The 27,186-nt window shown below is 35.8% G+C and overlaps 1 protein-coding gene across 2 annotated transcripts in view; it reads right to left on the bottom strand.

The window, feature by feature from the left end:
• Positions 1–1,127: 1,127 nt before the first annotated feature.
• RNF17 (ring finger protein 17) overlaps positions 1,128–27,186 on the bottom strand; it is a 112,656-nt gene continuing 86,597 nt past the window's right edge. For both annotated transcript variants that reach the window (XM_007087862.2, XM_042987154.1), the window contains 10 exons: positions 23,386–23,505; positions 22,141–22,221; positions 19,814–19,939; positions 18,283–18,339; positions 14,648–14,764; positions 13,240–13,408; positions 10,549–10,684; positions 5,740–5,929; positions 1,743–1,842; positions 1,128–1,279 (listed from right to left, as the gene is read on the bottom strand). In XM_007087862.2, the coding sequence (XP_007087924.2) occupies positions 1,744–1,842; positions 5,740–5,929; positions 10,549–10,684; positions 13,240–13,408; positions 14,648–14,764; positions 18,283–18,339; positions 19,814–19,939; positions 22,141–22,221; positions 23,386–23,505 (1,095 nt within the window). In that variant the 3' untranslated portion in view covers positions 1,128–1,279; position 1,743. The remainder of the gene's footprint in view (positions 1,280–1,742; positions 1,843–5,739; positions 5,930–10,548; positions 10,685–13,239; positions 13,409–14,647; positions 14,765–18,282; positions 18,340–19,813; positions 19,940–22,140; positions 22,222–23,385; positions 23,506–27,186) is intronic.

Raw genomic sequence — 27,186 nt, 5'->3', positions numbered from 1 at the left:
TAGGCTGACAGAAGCAAGATGTCCCTGAAGGAAGGACAAGGCACCTACATAATAATTACAGGTTGCTGTAGTCACTACAATAACTTTAAAAAAGCTAAATATATCAATTCCAGATGATTTAAGAACTGAATATGAAAAAAGTTGCAAACTTCTCAAATAAAGAGTTATATACATCATCTCAGGATAGAGAAGGATTTTTAAATGAGGCACAGCGCAAACCTTAACAGTTTGATGAATGGTATGTCTAAAGATACCACAAAAAAGAAAAGATAAGCCACAGACTAGAAGAGATATATATATATATATATATATATATATATATATATATGTATATACACACACACACACACGCATACTTGACAAAGGATTAATATCCAGAATATGTAAAGAATTCCTACAGATAACATAATTACAAACAACTCAACACAAAAATGGACAAAGGATACGAAAAGCAAACAAGTGACTACTAAACCAGTGAATGCATATTGAAATAATAAGATACCTTTTTATACTAGTATCATATACTGGCCACACCACATGTTGCCAAGGGACTCAGACTACTGATGGTAGTAAATGGAGTAAACCACCTTTTGGAGAACAATCACGAACAATCACCTCGTGACCTAGTAAATTCCACTACTAAGTACATATACTAGAAAACCCATAACATGTACACATATTTGTAATTGAGAAAAAACTGGCAACAGTCTAAATATCTAGCAACAGAATTATGTGCACAGATAGAAGAGTGAAAGTGAATAAAGTAGAGCTCTGCATACCAACATGGATAAACAGTGCCAATAGTGAGAAAATTAAAGGTGTGATAGTGCACGCATTAAAAAAATATACACAGCAGTACTATATCTTGCTTATGGATGCATTCATATGCAGCAAAATAAGAACGTAAGAATAATAAACACCAGAATCACAACAGTGTTCACCTCTTCAGGGAAGAGAATGATTGGGGAAGGTCACTCCAGGAGCCTCCAACTGTACTAAGAAGGCCTTACTTAAACTGAATATATATTCGTTATAAAATGAGCTACATTTTTTCATATGCCTAAAATACTTGCTTTTGAAATTATTGTAAAATAAAACCAGAAAATACTTGAAAGCAAATATTTATTAACTATTTTTTTTCAAACAATTCCTAATAGTTTAACATGTAAGAGAAAAAAAACGCCAGCACAACTGCAGAACAAGAAAAGTAAGCCTGAAATGGCCTACATGTAACAGAAAACCTTCTTCTGGGCTGCTATAGATGCTCTGAAGTGTATACCTGAAAAACAAAATGCATGTTATTTAAAACCTTTGCTTAATTTAATGTTCAAACTAGTTACTGAATCACCTGGTACATTTATGTGGATGAATAAACAGCTGGTTACCCAAGCAGTTCAATAGCTTTATTAGGACATGGATTGTTCAACAGTGTTCTGTGCATACCATATCCTTGTGTGCTTAAATTACTTCTAGTGCCCCAACAACTATCTGGTACTATGAATAGTCATGATAGCCATTCCAAGCATTCTTACAGATGCAGATCCTCTCTGGTTCTGGTATTCAATAGGTGAAAAGGGCCTACAAAGAAGTCTAGAAGAGTCTTGTTGAGCTTTGTTATCATTCTTTGAGAAATCAAGGAAAATCCAAAGATGCTTTTATGGGCAATTTAGTATTAATCTCCACTATATTAGTTGCATGCTTTATGCTGATCATAAGGGTGAACAAGAAGTCATGATACTCACATCATTCGTCTCGGTCTGCCAGCCCCATTTCTACTAATGACATATGAACTGGATACTGTTCATCTTCATATAACATCACTATTTGTTCTGGTGCCTGAGCCTAAAATTAAAAGACAGTTGTCAAGAAAATACAGTAAGGTCTTTGCTGGCTTTTCTCTCCTACATTTTGCCTGTATCACACTGGAAGGAAAAGGCATTCTCCAAATTTATTAATAATTTATACTTTAAAGAGGTCTTTGTGATGGTTTCCTATTAAATCCCATTCTTTCCATTCTTACACTTTATTTAAAATTTAAGTCTTCCCAAAAGTTTACCTAGATTGAGCCAATGGGCTTTAACGCTACCATCCTGTTAAAATTCATTTATATTCTACCCATGTACCTTTATGCATAAACTGACCAAATTTTGAATGTTATTCATGGTGGTAAATAAATACATTTATCTGTAAAAATACTTACAACTCTGTGTTTCCACTGGCTTCCTGGGAGAAACCATACATAAGCTATTTACTCTGCACACACAGAAGCATGATATGTACCTCTAGAGGTTTTCAAAATGTACTTTCTAGTTGTTTCACTAAGAGCTCATTCTTGTCAGAGCCAGTACGTCAGGAATCCCCAAATCCTGGGTAGGTTGGGCCGAAACAATAGTGTTGAGGACCAGGCTGAATTAAAGAGTGTATTTCCATTCAAAGGGGTTGTTGCTATACCACTCTGGCTGAGTGCCAGTTTGGACAGGAGACCTAGGATTCCTGGAATTTTTAATATTTAACCAGAAGTTAGAAATACAGAATTTTGGGGGGTGAGTTTTTCCAATTTTAAACACTGCACTAAATAAAACAGGTTCAGGCTAGATTCTGCCTATGGGACACCCCTTTGTGACATGCTAATCTTCTGAAGAAAGAATATTTAGGGGTGCCTCGGTGGCTCAGTCAGTTAAGCGGCCGACTTCGGCTCAGGTCATGATCTCGTGGTCTGTAAATTCGAGCCCCGCGTCGGGCTCTGTGCTGACAGCTCAGAGCCTGGAGCCTGTTTCGGATTCTGTGTCTCCCTCTCTCTGACCCTCCCCTGTTCATGCTCTGTCTCTCCTGTCTCAAAAATAAATAAAACGTTAAAAAAATTTTTTTTAAAGAAAGAATATTTATATTAAACATGATCTGGACTTTCTTATTTGAACCTTTGTTTTTTTCCATAAATGTGTTATATGCATGATATAGGTGTGGTGTGTGTGTTGTACGTGTAGTGTGTATGTGATATGTGGGTAATGTGTGTGCAGTATGTTATGTGTATTCTGTATGTGTTGTGCGTTTTGTGTGTGTTATGTGTGGTGCTGAGTGGTGTTTTAGTGTGTGTTTGTGTGGTTTATGTGTTATGTTGGTATGTGTGTGGTATATATGTGGTGTATGAATAATATTTCTGTAGTGTGCTATATTTTGGTGTGGTTTTTGTGTTATATGTGGGTTATGTGTAGTTCGTATGTGCTGTATGTTTGGTGTATGTGATGCTTGTGTGCTGTGTGTATGGACTGTGTGGTATGTGTGTTGTGTGTGTCTGGTAATATGAGCAGTGTGAGTGGTTTTGACTGGGGCATGGTGTGTGTGTGTTGTATGCGTTGTGTGTAATGTGTGTGCATTATGTGTGAGATGTGCATGGTGTACCAAACATGTATGTGTATGTGGCATATACTCGTGTGTGCAGTGTGTGTAGTATAAGTGTGTAGTATAAGAGTTGTATGTGTGGTGTATGAGTGGTGTGCATGGTGTTTGTTGTGTGATGTGTTTGCGTGGCAGATATTTGGTATGTGTGGTGTGTAAATAGTGTATTAGTGTCAGGTATGCAGTATGTGTTTATATTCCCTATGTGTTTTGTGTGTGTGCTACCCGCCTTAGTGTGTGGTTTATGCTGGTGTCTGTTGTGAGCGGTGTGGGTGTTCCAGTGTTGGGTTCGTTATATGTGGTGCCTATGTGGTGTGTGACTGATATTTCTGTAGTGCATATTGTATATTTGTGTGTGGTGTTTTTGTGGTGTATCAGTGTGCTATATGTTTGGTGTGTGTTGTATATTTGATGTTTGTGTGATATGTGTGTGCACATGGTACATGTGTACTGTGTGACAGGTATGTGTGGCATATGTGTGTGGTATCTTGTGTTTTTGGTGTGGTGTTTGTGTTGTATGTTGGGTAAGTATATGGTGTATGGTATTTATGTGTGGTGTATGTGCAGTGTGAATGGTATATATGTGATGAATGGGTTGTGTGCAGTTTATAGTATAAATGTGTTGTAGGTATGATGTAGGTGTGGTGTGTGATGTTTGAATGTTGAATGATGTATTTGTGTGGTTGGTATGTATTGAATGAGTATATGGTGTTTGGGTGATTTGGTTTTTGTGTGTGTTCTGTATGTGTAGTGTGTGTTGTATGTTTCTCTGTATTATGTGTGGGGTGTGAGTGCTATATATGTGGTGTAGGTTATTGGTGGTGTGTGTGTGTGTGTGTGTGTGTTAAGTGTTGTGTGCTTTTGAGTTGTTCATGTGTTATGTTTGGTGTCTCAGTGAATACGTGGTGTGTGTGAATGGTATTCTTGTGGTTGTGTGGGATGTGTGTGGTATGCATGCTATATGCGGTATTTGTGTGTCTTGTGTGTTTTGTGTAATTCTTGTTTGTTGTATTTCAAGTGGGTCTGTAATGTGTTTTATGTACGTGGTATATGTGTGCTCTGAGTGTGGTTTTTTATGATGTGTGTGGGAAGTTTGTGGTTTATGTGTAGTTTGTGTAAAAGGTTTTGGTAAGTGTGTGTTCTATGACATGGTTTTTTATGCGGTATATGGTGTATATTTTATGTGTGATATGTGGTGCATGGGTGTCTTTGCCATTTATTTTGGATGTTATAAGTACAGTGTGTGTTGTATGTTTCTCTCTGTGTGCTTGGTGTGGAACGTGAGTGCTGTGTGTGTTTATTTGGACTTTTTGATCAGTTCTATGGCATTAAATTCAAAACTAGTACACGTCCATCCTTTTCAAGGTTTCGACCAGAATTCCTATTCTGGTCTTTCCTACTTTTCAGATACAGTTCAATTCACTTCCCAGACCTACCTTATTATTGTTTTTACTTTTTTATTATTTTTGTTATTATTGTTACTTATTATTTGAATGCCTAAGGAGGAGTTCAAATACTATATATATCCTAATCTCTTTAGATGGAAATAATCCTTTTTTAAAGTTTATTTATTTATTTTGAGAGGGCCCATGAGCAGGGGAGGGGCAGAAAGAGAAGAGAGGGAGAAGCCCAAGTAGGCTTCATGCTGACAGTGTGGAGCCCCATGTGGAGCTTGAACTCACTAACCATGAGATCATGACATGGGCAGAAATCAAGAGTCAGATGTCTGTGCCACCCAGGTGCCCGGGAAATAATCAATCCTTATACACCATCTCCCCAAGTTACCTATACTTCTTTTATGATATGATAGACTGTATTTCATTCTACCTCATTAATGGTTTACAAATGTTTCATTTCCTTCATTGACTTATGAATTCTTTGACTACAGGACACTCATCTTGATCATTGTCATCTTATTGATTGATTACATCAATGATATTTTATAATAAAAGTTTGCTAAATATAAACTAAAACATAATTTTAACAAACCTTAAAATTAACCTTGTATATTTATAGCTTTATATGCTTAAAAGCAATTTTTTTGCATCTAGATTTGCATAGATTGAAAGCACTTTAGGGGTGGCATCTGGGTGGCTCAGTCGGTTAAGCCTCTGACTTCAGCTCAGGTTATGATCTCTCGGTTCTTGAGTTTCAGCCCCATGTCGGGCTCTGTGCTGACAGCTCAGAGCCTGGACCTGCTTCTGATTCTGTCTCCCTCTCTCTGCCCCTCCCCTGCTCAAACTGTCTCAAAAATAAACAACAACAACAAAAAAAAGTACTTTAGAAAATTAATAGGGACCCTAGAAATAGCTTCAAGAAGATTTAATTAAGATAGATAGTTACCATGGAAGAAGCATAAAGCTGTTTCCCTTGAAGACAGTCTATCATAGCCCACAGTGCTTCCATGCTCCATTTGGGACAATATGGTATTCTGGTCTTCCCCGGATCTCTTAAGGGAGGTTTAAACCCTGCCAAGAGAACCTTTATGGCTCGGGCTGGATACTGCATAAGATGAAGAGGAATCTGACGCAGTCTGTCACAAAAGAAATTCTTAAAATGTTCAGAATGTCATGATTAAAATTCTCTAACAGCCAAAACTAAAACATAGGGATAAAGGTTTGGACATTGGATTTGGCAATGAATTCTTAGCTGTGACACCAAAAGCACAAACAAGAGAAGAAAAAATAAACTGGACTACAACAAAATTAAAAACTGTGCAAAGGACATAATCAACGAAGTGAAAAAACCTACAGAATGATAGAAAATATACATTAAAAAGTAGACATTTCTCCAAAGAAGATACATAAATGGCCAACAAGCACATGAAAAGATACTCAACATTACTAATCATCAGGGAAATGCAAATCAAAGCCACAATGAGATGTAACCTCAAACCCATTAGGGTGGCTAGTATCAAAACCCCAGAAAATAATGAGTGTTGGTGAGGATGTAGAGAGAAACTGGAACTCCTGGGACACCTGGTATAAAATGGAAAACAGTTTGCTGGCTCCTCCAAATATTAAATATAGAACGAGTATGTGATCCAGCAATTCCACTTCTCAGTATATACCCCCAAAGAATTGAAGGCAGGGTCTTGAAGAGATATTTATACATTCACATTCATATCAGTATTATTCACAATAGCTAAAATGTGGAATCAACCAAAATATCTATGAATGTGCAGGATACAAAATCAGTGTACAGAAATTGGTTGCATTTCTATACACCAATAATGAAGCAACAGAAAGAGAAACCAAGAAATCGTTCCCATTTACAATTGTACCAAGAACCATAAAATACCTAGGAATAAACCTAACCAAAGATGTAAAAGATCTGTATGCTGAAAACTACAGAAAACTTATGAAGGAAATTGAAGAAGGCACAAAGAAATAGAAAAACATTCCATGCTCATGGATTGGAAGAACAAATATTGTTAAAATGTCAATACTACCCAAAGCAATCTACACATTCAGTGCAATCCCAATCAAAATTGCACAGGCATTCTTCTCAAAGCTAGAACAAACAATCCTAAACTTTTTATGGAACCACAAAAACCCTGAATAGCCAAAGTTATGTTGGAAAAGAAAACAAAAGTGGGAGGCATCACAATCCCAGACTTTAGCCTTTACTACAAATCTGTAATCATCAAGACAGAATGGTATTGGCACAAAAACAGACACATAGACCAATGGAACAGAAGAGAGAACCCAGAATTGGACCCACAAATGTATGCCCAACTAATCTTTGACAAAGCAGGAAAGAGTATCCAATGGAAAAAAGTCTCCTTAGCAAATGGTGCTGGGAGAACTGGACCACAACATGCAGAAAAATGAACCTGGGCCACTTTCTTACACCACACACAAAAATAAATTCAAAATGTATGAAAGACCTAAATGTGAGACAGGAAACCATCAAAACCCTAGAGGAGAAAGCAGGCAACAACCTCTTTGACCTCAGCCGTGGCAATTTCTTGCTTGACACATCTCCAAAGGCAAAGGAATTAAAAGAAAAAATGAACTATTGGGACCTCACTGAGATAAAAGTCTTCTGGACTGAAAAAAAAAAAAACAATCAACAAAACAAAGGCAACCGATGGAATGGGAAAAGATATTTGCAAAAGACATACTGTATAAAGGGTTAGTATCCAAAATCTATAAAGAACTTACCAAACTCAACACCCAAAAAACCAATAATCCAGTGAGGAAGTGGTCAGAAGACATGAATAGACACTTTTCCAAAGAAGACATCCAGATGGCCAACAGACATGAAAAAATGCTCAACGTCACTCATCATCAGCAAAATACAAATGAAAACCACACTCAGATACCACCTCATGCCAGTCAGAGTGGCTAAAATGAACAAATCAGGAGACTATATATGCTGGAGAGGATGTGGAGAAACGGGAACCCTCTTGCACTGCTGGTGGGAATGCAAACTGGTGCAGCTGCTCTGGAAAACAGTGTGGAGGGTCCTCAAAAAATTAAAAATAGAATTACCCTACAACGGAGCAATAGCACTACTAGGAATTTATCCAAAGGATACAGGAGTGCTGATTCATAGGGGCACATGTACCCCAATGTTTATAGTAGCACTTTCAACAATAGCCAAATTATGGAAAGAGCCTAAATGTCCAATGACGGACGAATGGATAAAGAAGATGTGGTTTATAGATACAATGGAATACTACTTAGCAATGAGAAAGAATGAAATCATGCCATTTGCAGCAACGTGGATGGGACTGGAGGGTATTATGCTAAGCGAAATACATCAGTCAGAGAAAGATATCATATGTTTTCACTCATATGTGGATCTTGAAAAACTTAACAGAAGACGGTGGGGGAAGGGAAGAAGAAAAAAAATAGTTACAAACAGAGAGGGAGGGAGGCAAACTATAGGAGACTCTTAAATACAGAGAACAAACTGAGGGTTGATGAGGGCGGCAGGGGAGAGGGGAAATGGGTGATGGGCATTGAGGAGGGCACCTGTTGGGATGAGCACTGGGTTTAGTATGTAAGCGATGAATCATGGGAATCTATCCCCAAAACCAAGAGGACACTGCATACACTGTATGTTAGCCAACTTGACAGTAAATTATATTAAAAAAATATCCATCAATGGATGAATGGATAAATAAAGGGTAATATATACAATGATGGGATATTATCCAGCCTTAAAAAGGAAGAAAATTCTGATACATGCTACCACATGGATGAACCTTGAGGACATTATGCTAAATGAAATGAGCTAGTTATACAAAGACAACTGCTGAATGATTCTACTTATATGGGATACCTACAACAGTTAAATTCATAGGGAAAGAAGTAGAATGGTGGCTGCCAGGGACTGGATGAGGGGCGAAAGAGGGGGAATACTGTTTAAAGGGTACAAAGGTTCTGTTTTGCAAAATGAAAAGATTTCTGGAGGTTGGCTACATAGCAATGTAAGTATAGTTAACATTACTTAACTGTACATTTAAAAGTGGTTAAAATCGTAAATTTTATGATACATGTATTTTACCACAATCAAATATTACGAACAAAAAAAAAATTAGAAAAAAAACAGGTGTCGGCAAGGATGTGGAGAAACTGGAAGCCTTATGCATTGCTGGCAGGAAAGTAAAATGGTATAGACACTGCAGAAAAGTTTGGCAGTTCCCCAAAAAGTTAAACAAAATTACTATATGATCCAGCAATTCCACTTCTAGGTATACACACCAAACAACATAAAGGAGGGACTCAAACAGCTACTTGTACATTAATGTCCATAGCAGCATTATTCACAATAGCCAAAGGATGGAAATCGCCCACGTGTCCATCAACATACGAATAAACCAAATGTGGTATATACAAAGGAGTGTTATTTAGCCATAAAAATAATGAAATTCTGATACATGCTATAACTGAATATGCCCTGGAAATGTTATCCTAAGTAAAATAAACCAGACACAGAAGGACAAATACTCTATGATAGTACTTATATAAGGTACCTAAAAATAGGGCAAATTCACGAAGACAGAAAGTAGAATAAAGGTGATCAGTAGCTAAGGAAAAGGAATGGAATGTTATTGTTTAATGTGTACAGAATTTCTGTGTGGGATCAGGAAAAAGTCCTGAAAATGGACAGTGGCATTAGCTGCACAACATCCTGAATGTACTTAACACCAATTAAATGTATACTTAAAAATGGCTAAAATGGTACCATCTTACACCTGTCAGAATGGCTAACATTAACAACTCAGGCAACAACAGATGTTGGCAAGGATGCGGAGAAAGCCAAAATGCCTTTGCATTTTTGGTGGGAATGCAAGCTGGTTCAGCCACTCTGGAAAACAGTATGGAGGTTCCTCAAAAAACTAAAAAGAGAACTATCCTACTACCCAGCAATTGCACTACAGGCATTTATCCGTGGGGTACAGGTGTGCTGTTTCAAAGGGACACAGGCACCCCCATGTTTATAGCAGCACTATCAACAATAGCCAAAGTATGGAAAGAGCCCAACTGTCCATCAATGGATGAATGGATAAAGAAAATGTGGTATGTATATATATATATATACATACACACAATGGAGTATTACTCGGCAATCAAAAACAATGAAATCTTGCCATTTGCAACGATGTGGATGGAACTGGAGGGTATTATGCTAAGTGAAATTAGTCAGAGAAAGAAAAAATCATATAACTTCACTCATATGAGGACTTTAAGAGACAAAACAGATGAACATAAGGAAGGGAAATAAAAACAATATAAAAACGGGGACGGGGACAAAACAGAAGAGACTCATAAATATGGAGAACAAACTGAGGGTTACTGGAGGGGTTGTGGGAGGGGGATGGGCTAAATGGGTAAGGGGCAGTAAGGAATCTACTCCTGAAATCATTGTTGCACTCTATGCTAACTAATTTGGATGTAAATTTAAAAAAATAAAAAATTAAATTAAAAAAAAGAAATGGAAAAAAGAAAAAAATGGCTAAAATGGTAAAGTTTGTTATATTTTACAATAAAGAGACTTATAGATTTAAAAAATCCTAATAAATAAATAGCTTTAAAATAGTTTTTATTTTATAAGGAGAACCAAAACTTTCCCAATAATTATTTTAAAAAGCTCTAAGAATTCTAATTCAACTAAGTTGACTTAAAAGAAAAAAAAAACCTGTTTATTGTCAGCTTTTCAGTTGATCCGTAATCAACAAATTGCACCAGGACAGCTAGAGGATTAAAGTCTTTAACAGACACAATCTTTGCTCTATACCATAAGCCATCATCATATTCAGCAAGGCAAGGCATTTCTAGAAAGACAGAAAAAAGGAAAAAATCACATTGCTTTGTATTTTCTTTAAAAAATTGTTTTTAATACAGAAAAGTACAAAGAAAACGTAAACACCATAAACCCATCATTCAGAACTAAACACTCAACAGTTTGTCAAACATTGGATCCTGCATGTTTCTGCTTACAGTCTATGCACCTGTTTCTCCTAATTCCCAAGCACTAAACTCTGAAGAAAGGTACTTCTCCCATTCTCACAGTTCCTAGTTCCTCTGCCCATGGCTTAGACCATCCTTGTTGCATCTTAGACTTCCCAAATGTCTTTTCATTTGAGCCATAACCTTCTGCAAAAGATGCTCTCTGCTATTCCTGCTTTCAATTTGGTCCTCCTTCAATCCATTCTGTAGAAAACCACCAGGATTAAATTTAAAAAATTCAATTGCCCTTGTTTATAATTCTTCAACGGCATTATAAACATCTCCAATATCAAATCCTTAGTACTGCAATATATAGGGTTCTTCACAATCTACTCTCCAACCATCTCCTACCACATATCCTCAAGTGTTACCTAACTAGAATCACTTGAGCTTCTACTTTAGCTCCTGGCTGTTCCCCATATCTAGAATGTTCCTCTATGCCCCCTTTAATGATAAACCTCTCTTTCAAAGATCAGCTCCAATTTTACAAAGCCCTGACTACTACTAATCGTTGGTTTCTCTGTGATCCTACGGCACTGTGAACACACCTTTAATGCAAGCTGTTATTTTCATACTGAACTTAGTTTTCATGCCCCTCTCAGCAAGCCCACTAGTTCTTATGTGCAGAACTATATTTGTATTCCTAATACGGTATCTGGTACCATATTGCTTGGTAAAAAATCTAATGAATGAATGCTACGCTTGAGTAAAACTGGAAAAATTAGTATAGTATCTACTTCCCTTTTCTTCATACACTTTTAGATTTCAGGGTAGACAGAGCATACTTCAGGCTCCTGTCTTCTTCTACTTCCACCCCTCTCATTCTGTATGTTATCCTATTCTCTTCTACATAATCTCCACAAAAGTGTAGTTGTGGGCAAATGGTATTTAAATACTACACAACTCTAATGTACAGAGATTTTTATGAAAGAGTTGTAAACAATTTCTTGAGTTTATAGAGAAGATTATCAATGAAACAGTAAAGAATCTCCTCTAATAGAGCGGTCTGCATAGTAAGCAATTGACTGAATCACTGTTAACAGTCCTTTCAACTTTTACCATTTCCAGCCTTAAAAACATGGCTGAAGTTTCATCTCAAAATAGAATTAAAAACAAAACAAAACAAAACAACAACAACCCAACCAACCTAGTTGTCATGTTATTTTAACCTACAAAATAACTTTTTAATAGGCATTTGCCTACAAATCAACTTGTACATATGCATATTAAAAAAAAAACTTTTACTGAAGGATAAAATACCCACAGAAAATGCACAATATATGTATAGCTCCATGAATAATCACATTACACACAGTAGGTTTCTGTGACTTCCCTTTAGACAAGAACACAATGAGGAAGGAATTATCTCATCCAGGCTATAAATCTGAGTTTATAAAAAGAAAAAATCATGAATTTATTTGTCACTCCTTCAACAAATGTTTATGAGCACCTAGCTTGCACAAGGTGCCCTTCTAATTGCTGATGACACAATTAGGTACAGAGAGTCCCAACTCACAGTGCTTTTTGAAAAAGAAGCAGTACGCATGAGGAAAAATGGGGCAGGGGAGGGTGGCGGGCAATGCTACCTTCTATGGGGAGGGCAGGGAACACCTACAGTGTGGGGACCGTTGAGCAGACATCTAAACTGCTATGTACAGTTTGGGGGAAGAACAGAGGGAAAGCGAGTGCTGTTTATCAGCCAAACATGAGTCACAGCTAATTAAAATCTCACTGAGTAAAATCAGGTAAGATTTTAGGCTCATGTTTTCCTTTGCTTTAGCTTATCCTCTGATACACAAAATACTAAGAAAAAATACATCTCTGTATCACATAGTGATAAAAATGTATAGATACCACTCTTGGTTTTCAGAAATTGTCAACACCAGTAATGAGATGCATTTTTTTTTCTTAAAAGAATCACATATACAATAAAGATGGGTAGGAATGGATTAGAAGAAAAATATACAGTACTGTTTGACCTATGCTGACAAGACAGGACACATCTGAGTGCCCATACCCTACTTCAAAATTACCAACTTAGGTGGTTTGTAATTAAAATTAATGTCATTTAGGTCTGAATGACAACTTTCACAATTTGAGCTAATGGCAAAACCTCAGGCTTAGAAAAATCATCTTATGCAGTCAATTTTCCAATGCAGACTGAGTTCTGGAACATGGAAATGCCCCAAGGCAGTTACTTCCCTTCATCTAGAAAATGAGAACGACACTTCATCTAGAGTGTCTTGTGGATTCAAAGAGATGGTGCTCATCAAGTGTACAAGTATCAGTTAACATTAGAAATAGCCCAGCCTCAAAAGTCCATTCAAACAAAACAACGGTTTTATTAAGGATCCTATTATACTCAGAAAATTTAGCATACCTGTTCTAAAATCCGTCAGCGGAGGAAATGTTTCCACATTCTTATTGAACCTCCTCAGTGCTTCGTTAAGGCTTTCAGACTCAGATTCCCAGCTAACTCCACTGTCATCTGTGTCACTATGCTGGTTAAACAGATTACAACTTTCTACAGAATCAAGGCAAATATACACCTAAGTGGGGAGAAGGAAAGGAAAAGACTTTCGAATTTTGTAATTTTTAGTATTCACTTATACGGACAAAATTATTGCAGCAGGCAGTCTGAACAAGGGCCTTGATGATCCCTTGTACAGTTCCTCTCCCACATCAGACCAGAGTTGATCTTTGTGAACAAGAGAGTGTGACAGGAGTGATGATATGTTACTGCTGAGATCAGAGCATCAAAGACACGTGGCCCCTGTCTTGGTCGTATGCTCTCCCTGCAACTCTCCTCAGGGAAGCATGCGCCATGTTCCCAGCAAGCCCGCGGGGAGGCCCACAGGGCAAAGCACTGAGCCTCCAGACCACACCCAGCACAGTCTTTTTGGAAGTGGGTCCTGGGTGCCATTTCTACCACCAACATCTCCGCAGCCCGTCAGCGAGAGATCCGGAGCCAGTACCTAATTAAGTAGCTCCTGGATTTCTGACTCTCATGTGGGTTTTGTTCCAAGCTAAGTTTGGGGTAATTTGTGATGCAGAAATAAATAACTAAAAGGAAAAGAAATCATTACAAAAACCAACAACAGCTGTATACTATTTTCTCTGATAGAATTATATAGCCATTTCTTCCGCCTGTGAAAAACGGTTTACTATGGAAAAGAGCTGAAGGAACGGCCTCAGCTACTTAATTTGTCACTTCTTTCTTGTTAGGCAAGGTCATGTAATCGAATTTTCTTTAGTAAACTTATTTATTCAGTCAATATTTGTTGAGTGCCCATTATATAACAGGCAGCATTCTAGTTCTGGGAACACATCTGTGACCAAATCAGGCCAAAGTCCTAGTCTTCATGGAGCTACATTCTAGTAGGGTGAAGCAGACAATCATAGTAAGAAAGGGACACCGTGTGTTAGAAGACGGTAAGTGGCATGGAAAACAGAGGAGGGTAAAGAGCAGCTAGAGTTCAGTGTGGGAAGAAGCCACGGAAATGAGATGTTTAAGATTTCATAGATGGAAACAGTTCTGCCCTAAAAACCTAAATATTGATATAAACATGACTAAAGCAACACAATACTGGAAACACAGAAACTGCCTGAAAAACTTGCTTTATTAACAAATGTCTGAAGAGGAAATGACACATTGGGCAAACTGGAGGTCACTGATTTTCAATTATTTAAGATCAGGAAGACAGAAGTGTGAAGAGTTGATCCTCGAGTTTAAGATCAAGACTGCCTGTTATATTTTTAACCAACAACCGATCATTTAGACCACATACCTCATTAGGTGAGACAACATGCTTAACTTGAACAGCATAGAGTTCTTCTGGGGGAGGCAGAGATGAAGGCAAGTATGGTGGTAAAATAGGAGTTTCTGTTTCAGACAAAAGCAATTCCTAAAGCACCAAAAACAAATTCAGATTTCAGAACAGCTATTACAGAAATCCAATACATTCATTACAGTGCCAATTAATTTTCAATTAGCAGAAAGCAAGCTCTCTTAATGAATACCACAAAATAATTTTGTTTTAGGACCAAAATGTGAGTAAAGATCTTCAGCACTCTTTTGTTCCTCCAGTTAAAAAATTTTTGTGTGTGTTTAAAAACTCAGATGAATGTTTGTTTTTTTTTTAATGTATACATATTTACATATACACACAAAACTCTGGAAGACTGGCTAACAGTTAATGGTAATTGTCACTGCTTAGTGGGACTGGGGCATCTGATGTGTAGAAAGGGGACTTTTTTTCTATTCGCATTTCTACAGTATTTATTTTTAGAATAAGTATATACCTTATAATAAAAACTAAAATAATATATGAAATGCCAAAGGAAGATTCAAGTTAAAATCGTCAAAAAAAAAAAAAAAAAAAAAAAAAAAGTGTGCTGTCTTTAAACTCTAAAAAAGCATAACCAAAAACTAAAACTTATGTGATTCCCAAGAGGATCCTGGCAGTCAGCAGTTATTAAATGCAAAGGTATTATAAAAATTTGGATGTTTTAAAAAAAATTCTTTTAATGTTTATTTATTTTTGAGAGAGAGAGAGACAAGAGAGAGACAGAATGCGAGCGGGGGTGGGGTAGACAGAAAGGGAAACAGAATCTGAAGCAGGCTCCAGGCTCTGAGCTGTCAGCACAGAGTCTGATGTGGGGCTTGAACTCACAAACCAGGAGATCATGACCTGTTCCAACGTTGGATGCTCAACTGACTGAGCCACCCAGGTTCCCCTGGGTGTTTTTTTTTTTTTTTTTTAATGAAAGCTTTAAAAGATTCTTAAATGTGGTAATTAGCATAAAAAGTAAAATAATCACATTTAAATTTGTAGATTAATTTATTAATATTTAACATTTCCAAACTGGTGGCAAAACAGAACAAAATCTATCTGAACCTCTTAGTAGAGTTCAGCAAAAAGTGACTATGACTGCTAAATTTTACTGATTTGTTACAAAGCACTTGACAGTAAGTTTGCTATTTTTATAATCATAGGAATAAAATTCTACTTATTAATAATGAAACTTTCATTAAAACTCTTCCTGCATCAAAAAGCACAAGTGACAAAAGAAAAAAAAAGACTTCGTCAAGATAAAAAATTTTGGTGCTTTAAAGGACACCATTAAGAAAGTGAAAAGATAACCCACAAAATGGGAGGAAATACCTGCCAATCGTATTTCTGATAAAGGACTTATATACAGAATATAAAGAACTCTTACAATTCAACAAAAACAACCCAACTAAAAATGGGCAGGAGATTTTTTCATTCTTTTTTACCTTTATTTTCTATTTTTTTCTGGATTTATTGAAATATAATTGACATATAACATTGTATTAGTGCAAGGTATACAACGTAATTATTTAATACATGTATATACTTTGAAATGACTACCACAAAAGGTTCACACCAATAACCTCATAATATTTATAAATTTTTTTTTTCTGATAAAAACATTTACTATCAACTCTCTTAGCAACTTTCAAGTATACAATACAGTGTTGTTAACTATAATCACCATGTTGTACATTACATCCCCAGGACTTACATCTGGAAGTTTGTATCTTTTGATGCCTTCATGCATTTCCCCCTCTCCTCATCCCTTACCCCTGGCAACCACCAATCTGTTGTATCTGAGTTCAGTTTTTTTTTTTTTTTAGATTCCACGTATTAGATCATACCGTATTTTTGACTTATTTCACTTAACATAATGCCTTCAAGATCCATCTATGTTGTCAAAAATGGCAGGAGTTCCTTTTTATGGCCAAATAGAATACTATTCCAGTGTGTACAAACATACAGCCTCACACCACACACCCCACATCTTTATCCACTCATCCGCTGATGGCCACTTAGGCTGTTTCCAGGTTGTGGCTATTGTAAATAATTCTGCAATGGGCATGGGGTACAGCACACAGTTCTTCAAGACAGTGCTTTTGTTTCCTCTGAATACATGCCTAGAAGTGAAATTGAGAATGACAGTTCTATTTTTATTTTTTGAGGAACCTTCATACTATTTTCCATAGTGGTTGTACCAATGTACATACCCACTATGGTGCACAAGGGTTTCCTTTTCTCTACATCCTCACCAGCATTTCTTTTTGTCTTTTTGATGATGGCCATTCTAACATGTGTGAGGTGACACCTCATTGTGGTTTTGATTTGCATTTCCCTGATGATTAGTGATGCTGAGCACCTTTTCATGTGTCTGTTGGTTATTTGCACATCTTCTTTGAAAAAATGTCTGTTTAGTTCCTGTGTCTACTTTTTAATCAGATTGTTTATTATTTACTATTGATTTGTGTAAGTTTTTATATATTTTGGATATTATGACTTATCAGATATTTGATTTTCGAACACTTCTTCCCATTCTGTAGGCTGCCTTTTTATTTTGTTGATGGTTTCTTTTGCTGTGCCGAGCTTCTTGGTTTGATATAGTCCCACTTGTTTAATTTTGTGTTTGTTGGCTTTGCTTTTGGTGTCAAATCCTGGGAAGAGTATTTGAACAGAAATTTCTTCAAAGAAAATACACAAATGGCCAAAAAAAGAGCGTATGAAAAGATGCTCACCATCATCAGTCACCAGAGAAAAGCAAATCAAAACTACAATGAAATACCACTTCACACCTATCCTAGGATGGCCGGGGTGGGGGGGGGGGGGAGGTGGTGGGAGTCAGATAGCAAGTGTTGATAAGGGTATGGAAAAAAAAATGGAACCTTGGAGACTCCTAGTATAAGAGTAAAATGGTGCATCCCCTTTGGAAAACAGTCTCAAAGTTCCTTAAAATGGTAAAAAGTCACTATATGACTCAGCAATTCCACTGGTAGGAATCAGGTCCATATCCAAGAGAAGTGAAAACAGATGCCCACATAAAAACTTGTATGCAAATGTTCACAGCTGTATTCACAATTGCAAAAAGGTGGAAACCCAACTGTCCATCAACCGATGAATGGATAAACAAAATGTAGTATATCCATGCAATGGAAAGTTATTCATCAATAATAAGGATACATACTGCCACGTGAATGAAGCTTAAAAATGTTTTTCTAGTAAAAGAAACTGTGTTATAAAGGGCTACATATTATGTGATTCTCTTTATATAAAATGTCCAAAATAGGAAAATCCAGAGAGACAGATTACTGGTCTCCAGGAAACTGGGAAAGGAAAGTGACTCCTGTTGGTATGGGGTTTCTTTCTGGAATGATGAAATGTTGTGGAATTAAGTAGTTGTGATGATTGCACAACTCTGAATATACTTAACACCCACTGCATTGTACATTTTAAGATGGTGAATTTTATAGTATGTAAATTATATCTCAATAAAGCTGTTATAAAAGAAAATGCTTATTACTTCCTGATCTTATATTAGATCCCCTGTATTGATGAAGTATCCAAGTTTCCAAAATGTTTGGATTGTAACTTACCTCAAATCTTATTTCCCATCTTTCATCCTCATACTTTTTATCATAATCTGTTAGTTTCTGAAATAATAAAGTATTGTTAACTAATAAACCAAATTCAACTATATAATATTTTTAAGGCACTTTCATATTTTGTCCCCACAAAAACTGGGTGCATGTCCTTGTTGGCATTCGTGCAGTTATTTTGGGTTAACTATACAAAAATCTAATGTTCTGAGTAATCTTCATAGTGCAACAAGAAGAATCTTCAAAATCATGTTAAACACACGTCAATGGTAATTATAGCTACCCTTGAACAACATTAGGGTTAGGGGCATCGACCCCCCACCACACACAGTGGAAAATCCACATATAACTTTTTACTCCCTAAAAACGTAACTGTTGACCAGAAGGCTTACCAATAAAAAAAAAAAACAGTTGATTAACACATATTTTGTATGTTATATGTATTATATATTATATTCTTATTATAAAGTAAGCTAGAGAAAATGTTAAGAAAGTCGTAAGGAAGAGAAAATACATTTACAGTACTGTAAAAAAGTCCACACATAAGTGGACCCACTCAGTTCAAACCTGTGTTGTTCAAGGGCCAACTGCAAAGAGTAGGAGTTCTTACCTCTTCTTTTAAATGTTCACACTGAAGAGTGCAACGGGAGGGGAAGGACTTAGTAATCTTTATAAAACCAGTTTAACAGATGGAACACCTTTTATACAAACACATGAGTACAAATACACATGAGCACACATACACACACCACACACACCCCTCTGCTCAAAAGAAAAAGCTGGCAGTGAGAATTACATGTACAAAGTAATATCACATTTCTAAGTGTGAGAAATAGTTTTCTATATCGAACTGAACATTCAATATTTGGTTGTGTCCTGTCATGAAAATGAGTATTTAAAAATGTAACAAGTGAACTGTAAGTCTAGAAATAAAAAATATCTTGCTATATAAAATGTTAATGTTATTATTTATGATGGATTCCCTATTGCTACTAAGTATTTATGGCATCTTGCAATGTGAAAACATATCTATGACAGGCTAATTATGTTTTTTAAAAAATAAAAAACAGAAACACTGGAAAACTGAAAGGAGCTATTTCTTGAAGCTAAGCTTAAAATCCAGAAGCAAAATGGGGAAAATGTTAAAATGTCAAATAAAAGGAAAAAAAAATTTATCTGGGGAGAGAATCCTTTTCTGGCAGCAAATTCTATTAAGATTTGTATGTATATGTTCAAACAGCATATATATAAAACAACATTAGATAATGGATGGTCTTTTCACTAGGTTTGAAGATACAGAAACATTAAATGAATCTTAATGCAATTAAAGTCTTTTTTAGGACATTTAGGACATAAAGCATGACGTAGTGTATTGTTTCCTCAACAGATAATTTAAAAATTCTCTATATTCTCTTAACATATCAAACACAACCATATTGAAGACTTAAAGTGTAAGGCAAAATATGACATTTTATCCAGAATCAGTTTTTCAATAATTTAGGTTCTTATAGAAAAACAGCTCACTTACTTCTTTCAATATCTCTTCAGAATGCTCAAAAGTACAGTATTTATGGTATGCCATAAAATAAGAAAGTGACATTCCATCAAAAAAAAGATGAATCGATAATTTCCCCCATGGGTTTTCAGGTAATTCCTGTTTAATTTCAATAAAGATTATTATTATAAAGTCTGTTTGAAGATTCAAATTTTATAGCAGGCAAATATGATATTAGAGTTCTGACAATCACAGTTTTACCAGTTTGACTAGTGGCTCATTTCATAAAATTTTCTTCCTGGTCTTTTGGCAGGTTATATAAAACAGTAATTCTACTATTATAGTTTCTGTAAAATATATTTACATGTAAGATAGTTTGCTAGTTATTTACTAGAAAATTACATCATCTTTAAATAATACTAATAATTTACACTAAGTAGAAGGAGAAAGAAAAGGTATGTTCAGAGGTAAAGAAATGAAGTTTTGTTAAAAATCCAAAAATGACAGAATCAGAAGACATCAATGACTGTCTAGAAGGAGGAGTTAGGATAATGGCTTTAAACTCTTAAGTCCACTTAGCATTATTAGGTACTGAACATGTACGTAGCTGATAGGCTGATCATTTTTCATTTATACTTGGTACCACCTTAGTCCAAACTCCTGTCTCTACTGAGTTTCTATAATTGCTTTCCAGCAGACCTCCCTGCTTCTATCTTCTCTACTCTCTAGCTTTTCTCAGTGCAGCAGAGTGAAAATACTAGAACGTTAAAGGTAGATCATGTCACTCCTTTGCCCAAGCCCTTGAGTGGCTGCCTTTGTCAGCTTGACAGCTGAAGCTTTCACAAACCTCTCCCCCACCCCCAATTCTTTTCTGTCGTGCTCCTTCTGCTCCAGCCCCAGTGGCTTCTCTGCCAGTCCCTGAACACCCCAGGCATGCTCCAGCCTTGGAGCTCTCTGCACTGTTCTCCAGACATCGCATGGTTGGTCCTCTCACCATTTTAGAATCTTTACTCCTATCTCATTTTTTGCAGGGTGGCCTCCCTTGACCACTGTGTTTAAAATGTTAACTTCTCCCCTGCCCCACTTTCCCCATCAGCCCTTCCTGCTTTGTTTTCTTCCTAGCACTTACCACAACCTAATACACCTTGTATTTTATGTTTTTTATTTTGTTTCCCACTGCTGAAATGGAAACTCCATGAAGGCAGACATCTGACTATTCAGTCCATTGCTGTACCTCCAGGCTGAGACTAGAGTCAGTCAGTATTTCTTAGTATATAAAGTCACAGGAGCAAGTCTGGGTAAGGTCTGTTATGGCAGTAAGGGCTGTAGGGCATGCACATTCATGGTTTCTGGCAATTTAAGCAGCCTTGGGTATACTATGAATTGTTCTCCTGTGTTAAGCTAAACGGCAAAGAATTTTGATCTCTATCTTACTGCCATGATTTTCCACAAGGGCTATGAATAACCAGAGAGGGGCTCTTGGTACTAACATCAGCAACATTAAAGCTTCTGTACTGTTTATATAAGTAGGTCTGTGGCTCTTGTTAAGTCTTTATCATCCTGTAGTCAGTCACCTTTCATACAGAAATACTTTCCTTACAGTGTTTGTATCCTTCTAGTGGAATCCTCAAACATAGCTGCCGATCAATCTCATTACCTCACTGCTCAGAAACCTCCAATGGGCTCCACTTATTCACCTCTACCTCTCTTAAATCCTATTCACCACCACTTCCCTCACAAAACCTCTTTTATTCTAGCCAAACAGTTATGCTATTTCCTAATTGTACCGTGCCCGGTTCTGTTTCTTTCTGCTTACTTACGAATTCTATTCCCCTGGTCAGGAGAACTTTCCCAACTTTTAAGGGCTACCTCACTTACCATCTCTAAGTTCCTATTACACTTACTCTTTTTACCAGTCACTTGGCTCTTGGCATGTCACTTTGTAGTGTGAAGTTTTTAGGTTTATATCTTACATCTAGTTGTTTCACTAACTACATAAGGTCTTTGAGCACAGGGGCTCACCTGCACCTCCCACAGTGCTATGTACATGGTCACATCCTGAGAACTACTATGTATATTTATAAACATCTCCAATTCTTTGATACTGCTCCTTATTAGGTTGTTAATAAAGAATCTTTCGGATTACTGACTTTAGTGCTTATGAAAGTTCTCAGGAACTTGCTCAAAATTAGATTTAAAACAAGCCTAGAAACCAAAGTGGTAACTTTTCTATGTTACTGAATAAGTTATATTCAAATAGGAACATTTTTCATCATTAAAATATCCCTCAAATTATGTTACCTACACCACTTTATGGCCAATAACTTAAATCAACAATATATGCCTTGAATATAAATTACCATAATGTGAATTTCCACCTCTCTCTTCGAAAGCAGTTCCTGAAGGAGTTCTATTGCATCTGGTTGCCAGACATTCCCAACCTATTTGGGATTAATAAACTCAGATTCTTTCACACTTTCACAAAATATGACAGAGCAGAAAGCAAATGAAGTTATATAAAAGTAGCCATAAACAGGTAACAGGAGACAGTAGTATAAACTATACGAGCAGTTTTAAGAGAATATCATAGCCATATGAAACTAATAATTTGTCTGAGCTTCCTTCCCTCACTACAGTTCTCTCTTAAAGCATTTTAGGCTTTAAAAATATAAACCTACATTAAAAACAAAGCATCACAAAAATTTTTTTTAAAACACCAATATACCAATGTGGTGCTTGGATAATGCCTAAAATAGGTATTATTAAGGAGCAGTGATTGTTGTGTTTTTAATGTTAAGACATTCATGTGGCGAAGAATTGGGGCCTCCTGCCAAAAGCCACTGAGGAGCCTCAACTTTCCACCAATGCCACGTGAAAGCGATTTGGAGGCAGATCCTCTACCGCAGTGAACCCTTCAGATGACTGTACATATTCATGCAGTTTTACTAGGGACTCTGAGCCAAAACCACTCAGCTAAGCTGCTCCTAATCCCTGAACCACAGAAACTATATGAAAGAAAAAAAAGTTTGTTGATTTAGACTACTAAGTTTTAGCTTAATTTGTCATGCAGCAAGAGATAATTAATACACCACTTCTTTATCTGATTTCCAGCTTCAAATCTGTTGTGATTTTATTTGATGAAGAAATAACTAAATTTTAACAGTCTTACACTTACCCATCTATGAAGATATTAGGTCTCTTTACTTATTCAGATTTTTTTAAATGTTTATTTTTGAGAGAGACAGAGAGACAGAGACAGAGCATGTGTGGGGGAGGGGCAGAGAGAGAGGGAGACACAGAATCCCAAGCAGGCTCCAGGCTTTGAGCTATCAGCACAGAGGCCAATGTGGGGTTACAACTTGTGAATTGCACAATCATGACCTGAGCTGAAGTCAGATGATTAACTGACTGAGCCACCCAGGCGCCTCTCAGATTTTTTTTTTTTATCCTTCAGTTTGATTTTGTAGTTTTCTTCATAAAGGCCCTTTAGCTGTCTTAAGAAACTTATTTCTAAGTATTTTATTATTTTTGCTACAACTGAAAGGGATTGTTAATAAAAAGACAATATTTAAAATTAATCATCCTACAAATTACAATTTACTCACAGATTTGGTATTATAGAGCTGGCAAGGAATACAAAACTGGGGTGTATCAGGATATAGTAAAATAGGGTAAAGGTGACATTGTGGAATCTTCTCGGTGAATCCATGATCTAAATATTGTACCTGAAACAGAACAAATAAAATTTATAATTTAAATTTACTATTAAAAACTAGGGGCCAGTAGGGACTCTTAGGTATTTAAAAAAACAGACATCCTAGAAAGAGATCTAAATGGATTTGAAAATTTTCCAGAAAAAAAGAAACATTGTATTCCTTCATTCCATAGTGTATTAAATTTCATTGTCAAAAGGTTTTTTTTTACACATAAACCAGCTTTTTTTTTTAACAGAGTCTTCTGAGATTTACAAATTCCTTTAGAATTTCTTTTGAAGATAATTTAATTTTGTTTTGTTTTTCCTAAGTATTTTAGAAGTGGTTTACTAAATACTAAGTATTTAGAAATGGTTTACATTTAATAAAGAAGTATACTGGTTTGTTTTCTTGTTGAATTTTAAGAGTTCTTCACACATTTTGGATGATAGTCCTTCATAAGATGTGTCTTTGGCAAATATTTTCTCCCAGTGTGTGGCTTGTGTTCTCATTCTTTTGACATTGGCTTTCACAGGGGAAGTTTTTCATTTAAATAAAGTCCAGTTTATCCCTTATTTTATGGGTCTTCTGTGCGATATCTAAAAAGTCATTACCATCCCCAAGGTCATTGAGGTTTTCTCTGCTATCTTCTAGGAGTTTTATAGTTTGTGTTTTACATTTAGGTCTATGATCCATTTTGAGTTAATTTTTTTGAAGAGTGTAAAAGTCTGGGTCCAGGTCCATTTTTGTGTGTGTGGATGATCACTTGTTTCTGCAGCATTTACTGAAAAGACCATCTTTGCTTAGTTGTTTTGCCTTTGCTCCTTTGTCAAAGATTAGTTGACTATATTTTTGTGGGTCTATTTCTAGGCTCTCTATTTTGTTCCATTGTTCCATTTGTTTATTTTTATTTTTCTGCTAATACCACAATATCTCAATTACTGTGACCTTATAGTTAAATTTTGAAGTAAGGTAGCATCAGTTCTCTGATTTTGTTCTTCTCCTTTGTGTTGGCTATTCTGGGTCTTTTGCCTCTCCCTATAAACTTTAAAATAAATTTGTTGATATCCACAAAACAACCTGCTGGGATTCTGATTGGCATTGCATTGCATCTATAGATAAATCTGGGAAGAACTGACATTTTGAAAATATTGAGTCTTCCTATTCATGAACTAGAATATCCCTCCAGTCATTTTGTTCTTTGATTTTGTTCATCAGAGTTTTGTAGTTTTCCTTGTATAGATAGATCTTGTACATATTCAGTTAGAGTTATACCTAAGTATTTTGTTTTTTTGGGTGCTAATGTAAATGGTATTGTATTCTCAGTTTCAAATTCCACTTGTTCATTGCTGGTCTATAGGAAAGTGACTGACTTTTGTATATTAACCTTGTATCCCGCAACCTTGCTATAATTGCTTAGAGTTCTAGGAATTTTCTTGTTCATTCTTTTGCATGTCATCTGTAAGCAAAGTTCTTCCTTTCTAATTTATCTTTTATTTCCTTTTATCTGATTGCATTAGCTAGTACTTCTATTATGATGTTGAAAAGGAATGGTAAGAGGGAATAACTTTGCCTTGCTCCTGCTCTTAGTGAGAAAGTCATGGGGTTTTCACCATTAAGTATGATGTTAGCTGTAAGTTTTTTGTAGTTTTTTTTTTTAATCAGGGTAGGAAGTTTCTCTCTATACCTATTACAGACTTTTTAGTATGAATGGGTATTAGATCCTCTCAAAAGCTTTCTCTGCATCTACTGATATGATCATGTGATTTTTCTTTTTCATCCTGTTGATGTGATAGATTACATTAGCCAATTTTCAAATGTTGAATCAGCCTTGAACACCTGGGATAACCATTTGGTCATGATGTATATAATTACTTTTATACATTGTGGATTTGATTTTCTACTATTTGGTTGAGGATTTTTGTATCTATATTCCTGATACTGGTCTGTAGCTTTATTTTCTTGTAATGTTGTTGTCTATTTTTGGTATTACAGTAATGTCGGCCTCATAGAATGAGTTAGAAAGTATTTCCTTTGCTTCTATCTTCTGAAAGAGATCTTAGTAAAGTATCTTCCTTAAATATTTGGTAGAATTTACCAATGAAACCATCTGGGCCAGGTGCTTTTTGTTTTGGAAGGTTATGAATTACTAATTCAATTTCTTTATTAGATATAGGACTATTCAGATTTTCTATTTCTCTGTGTGGGTTTTGACAAATTGTGTCATTTTAAGGAATTTGTTCATCTAGGCTGTCAAATTTGTGAGTATAGATCTACTCATAATATTCCTTTATTATCTTTTCATGTGCCCTCTTTCATTTCTGATATTAGTAATTTGTGTCCTCTTTTTCTTGATTAGCCTGGTTGCAAGCTTAATGATTTTACTCTTTTCAATGAAACAACTTTTAATCTCATAGATTTTTTCTTGATTTTCTGTTTTCAATTTCATTAATTTCAGCTCAAATTCTTATTTTTTTCAGCTTAACTTTGGATTTAATTTTTTCTTTTTGTAGTTTCCTCAGGTGGAAACTTAGAAAATTGATTTTAAATCTTTGTTCTTTTCTAATATATGCATTTAATGCTGTGAATTTCCTCTAAGCAATGCTTTCATTGCATAAGTTTTGACAAGTGTTTTCATTTTCATTTAGCTCAAAATATTTTTAAATTTCTCTTGAGATTTCTTCCTTGACCCATGTGTTTTTTAGAAGTTTGTTGTTAAACCTCTATGTATTTTGGGATTATCGTTCTGTTACTGGTTTCTAGTTTAATTCCATTCTGGTCTGAGAGCCGACATTGATTTCTACCCCTTTAAACTTAAAGTGTGTCTTATGGCTAAGAATGTGGTATATCTTGATAAGTATTCCATGTGAGCTTGAGAAGAATGTATTATTGTTCAATGAATTAGTCCAGAGATGCCAATTATATCCAGTTGATTGATGGTATTTTTGAGTTCAACTATGTCCTTACTGATTCTCTGCTTGCTAGACCTGTCATTTCTGATAGAGTGTTGAAGTCCACAACTATGTTAGTGGGTATTTCTCTTTGCAATTTTATTAGTTTTTGCCTCATGCAGATTTACTCTTTTGTTGTTATACACATACATATTAGGAACTGTAATGTCTTCTTAGAGAATTGACTCCTCTGTCATTATGTAATGCCCTTCTTTATCCCTGATAACTTTCCTGCTTTGAAGTCTACTCTGAAATTATAGATATCCCTGCCTTCTTCTAATGAGTGTTGGCACAGAATATTTTTCTCTATCCACTCATTTTTTTTCCACTCATTTTAAATCTATATGTGTCTTATACTCAAAGTGGGTTTCTTGTAGACAACATACAGTTAATTGGTACATTTATTTGTTACTATTTTCCATTTACTGCTTTTGTTCTTTGTTCTTGTTTTCCACTATTTTTCTGCCTCGTGGTTTTATTTTTTTTTTTTTCAACGTTTTTAATTTGCCTCGTGGTTTTAAATGAGCATTTTATATAATTGCATTTTCTTTTTCTTAGCATATCAATTATACTTTTTAAAAAGCAATTTTTAGGGGCAACTGGGTGGCTCAGTCAGTTAAGCATCTGACTATTCATCTCAGCTCAGGTCTTGATCTCTTTGTTGTGAGTTCAAGCCCCACATTGGGCTCCACACTGGGCATGAAGCCTACTTAAAAAAAAAAGCAATTTTTAGTGGTTTCCATTTAGTTTACTATAATACTGA

The sequence above is a fragment of the Panthera tigris genome, chromosome A1 (assembly GCF_018350195.1).
Source record: "Panthera tigris isolate Pti1 chromosome A1, P.tigris_Pti1_mat1.1, whole genome shotgun sequence".
Taxonomy (NCBI): Eukaryota; Metazoa; Chordata; class Mammalia; order Carnivora; family Felidae; genus Panthera; species Panthera tigris.
Note: the sequence above shows the minus strand (reverse complement) of the source record. Positions and strands in the feature narration are given on the sequence as shown.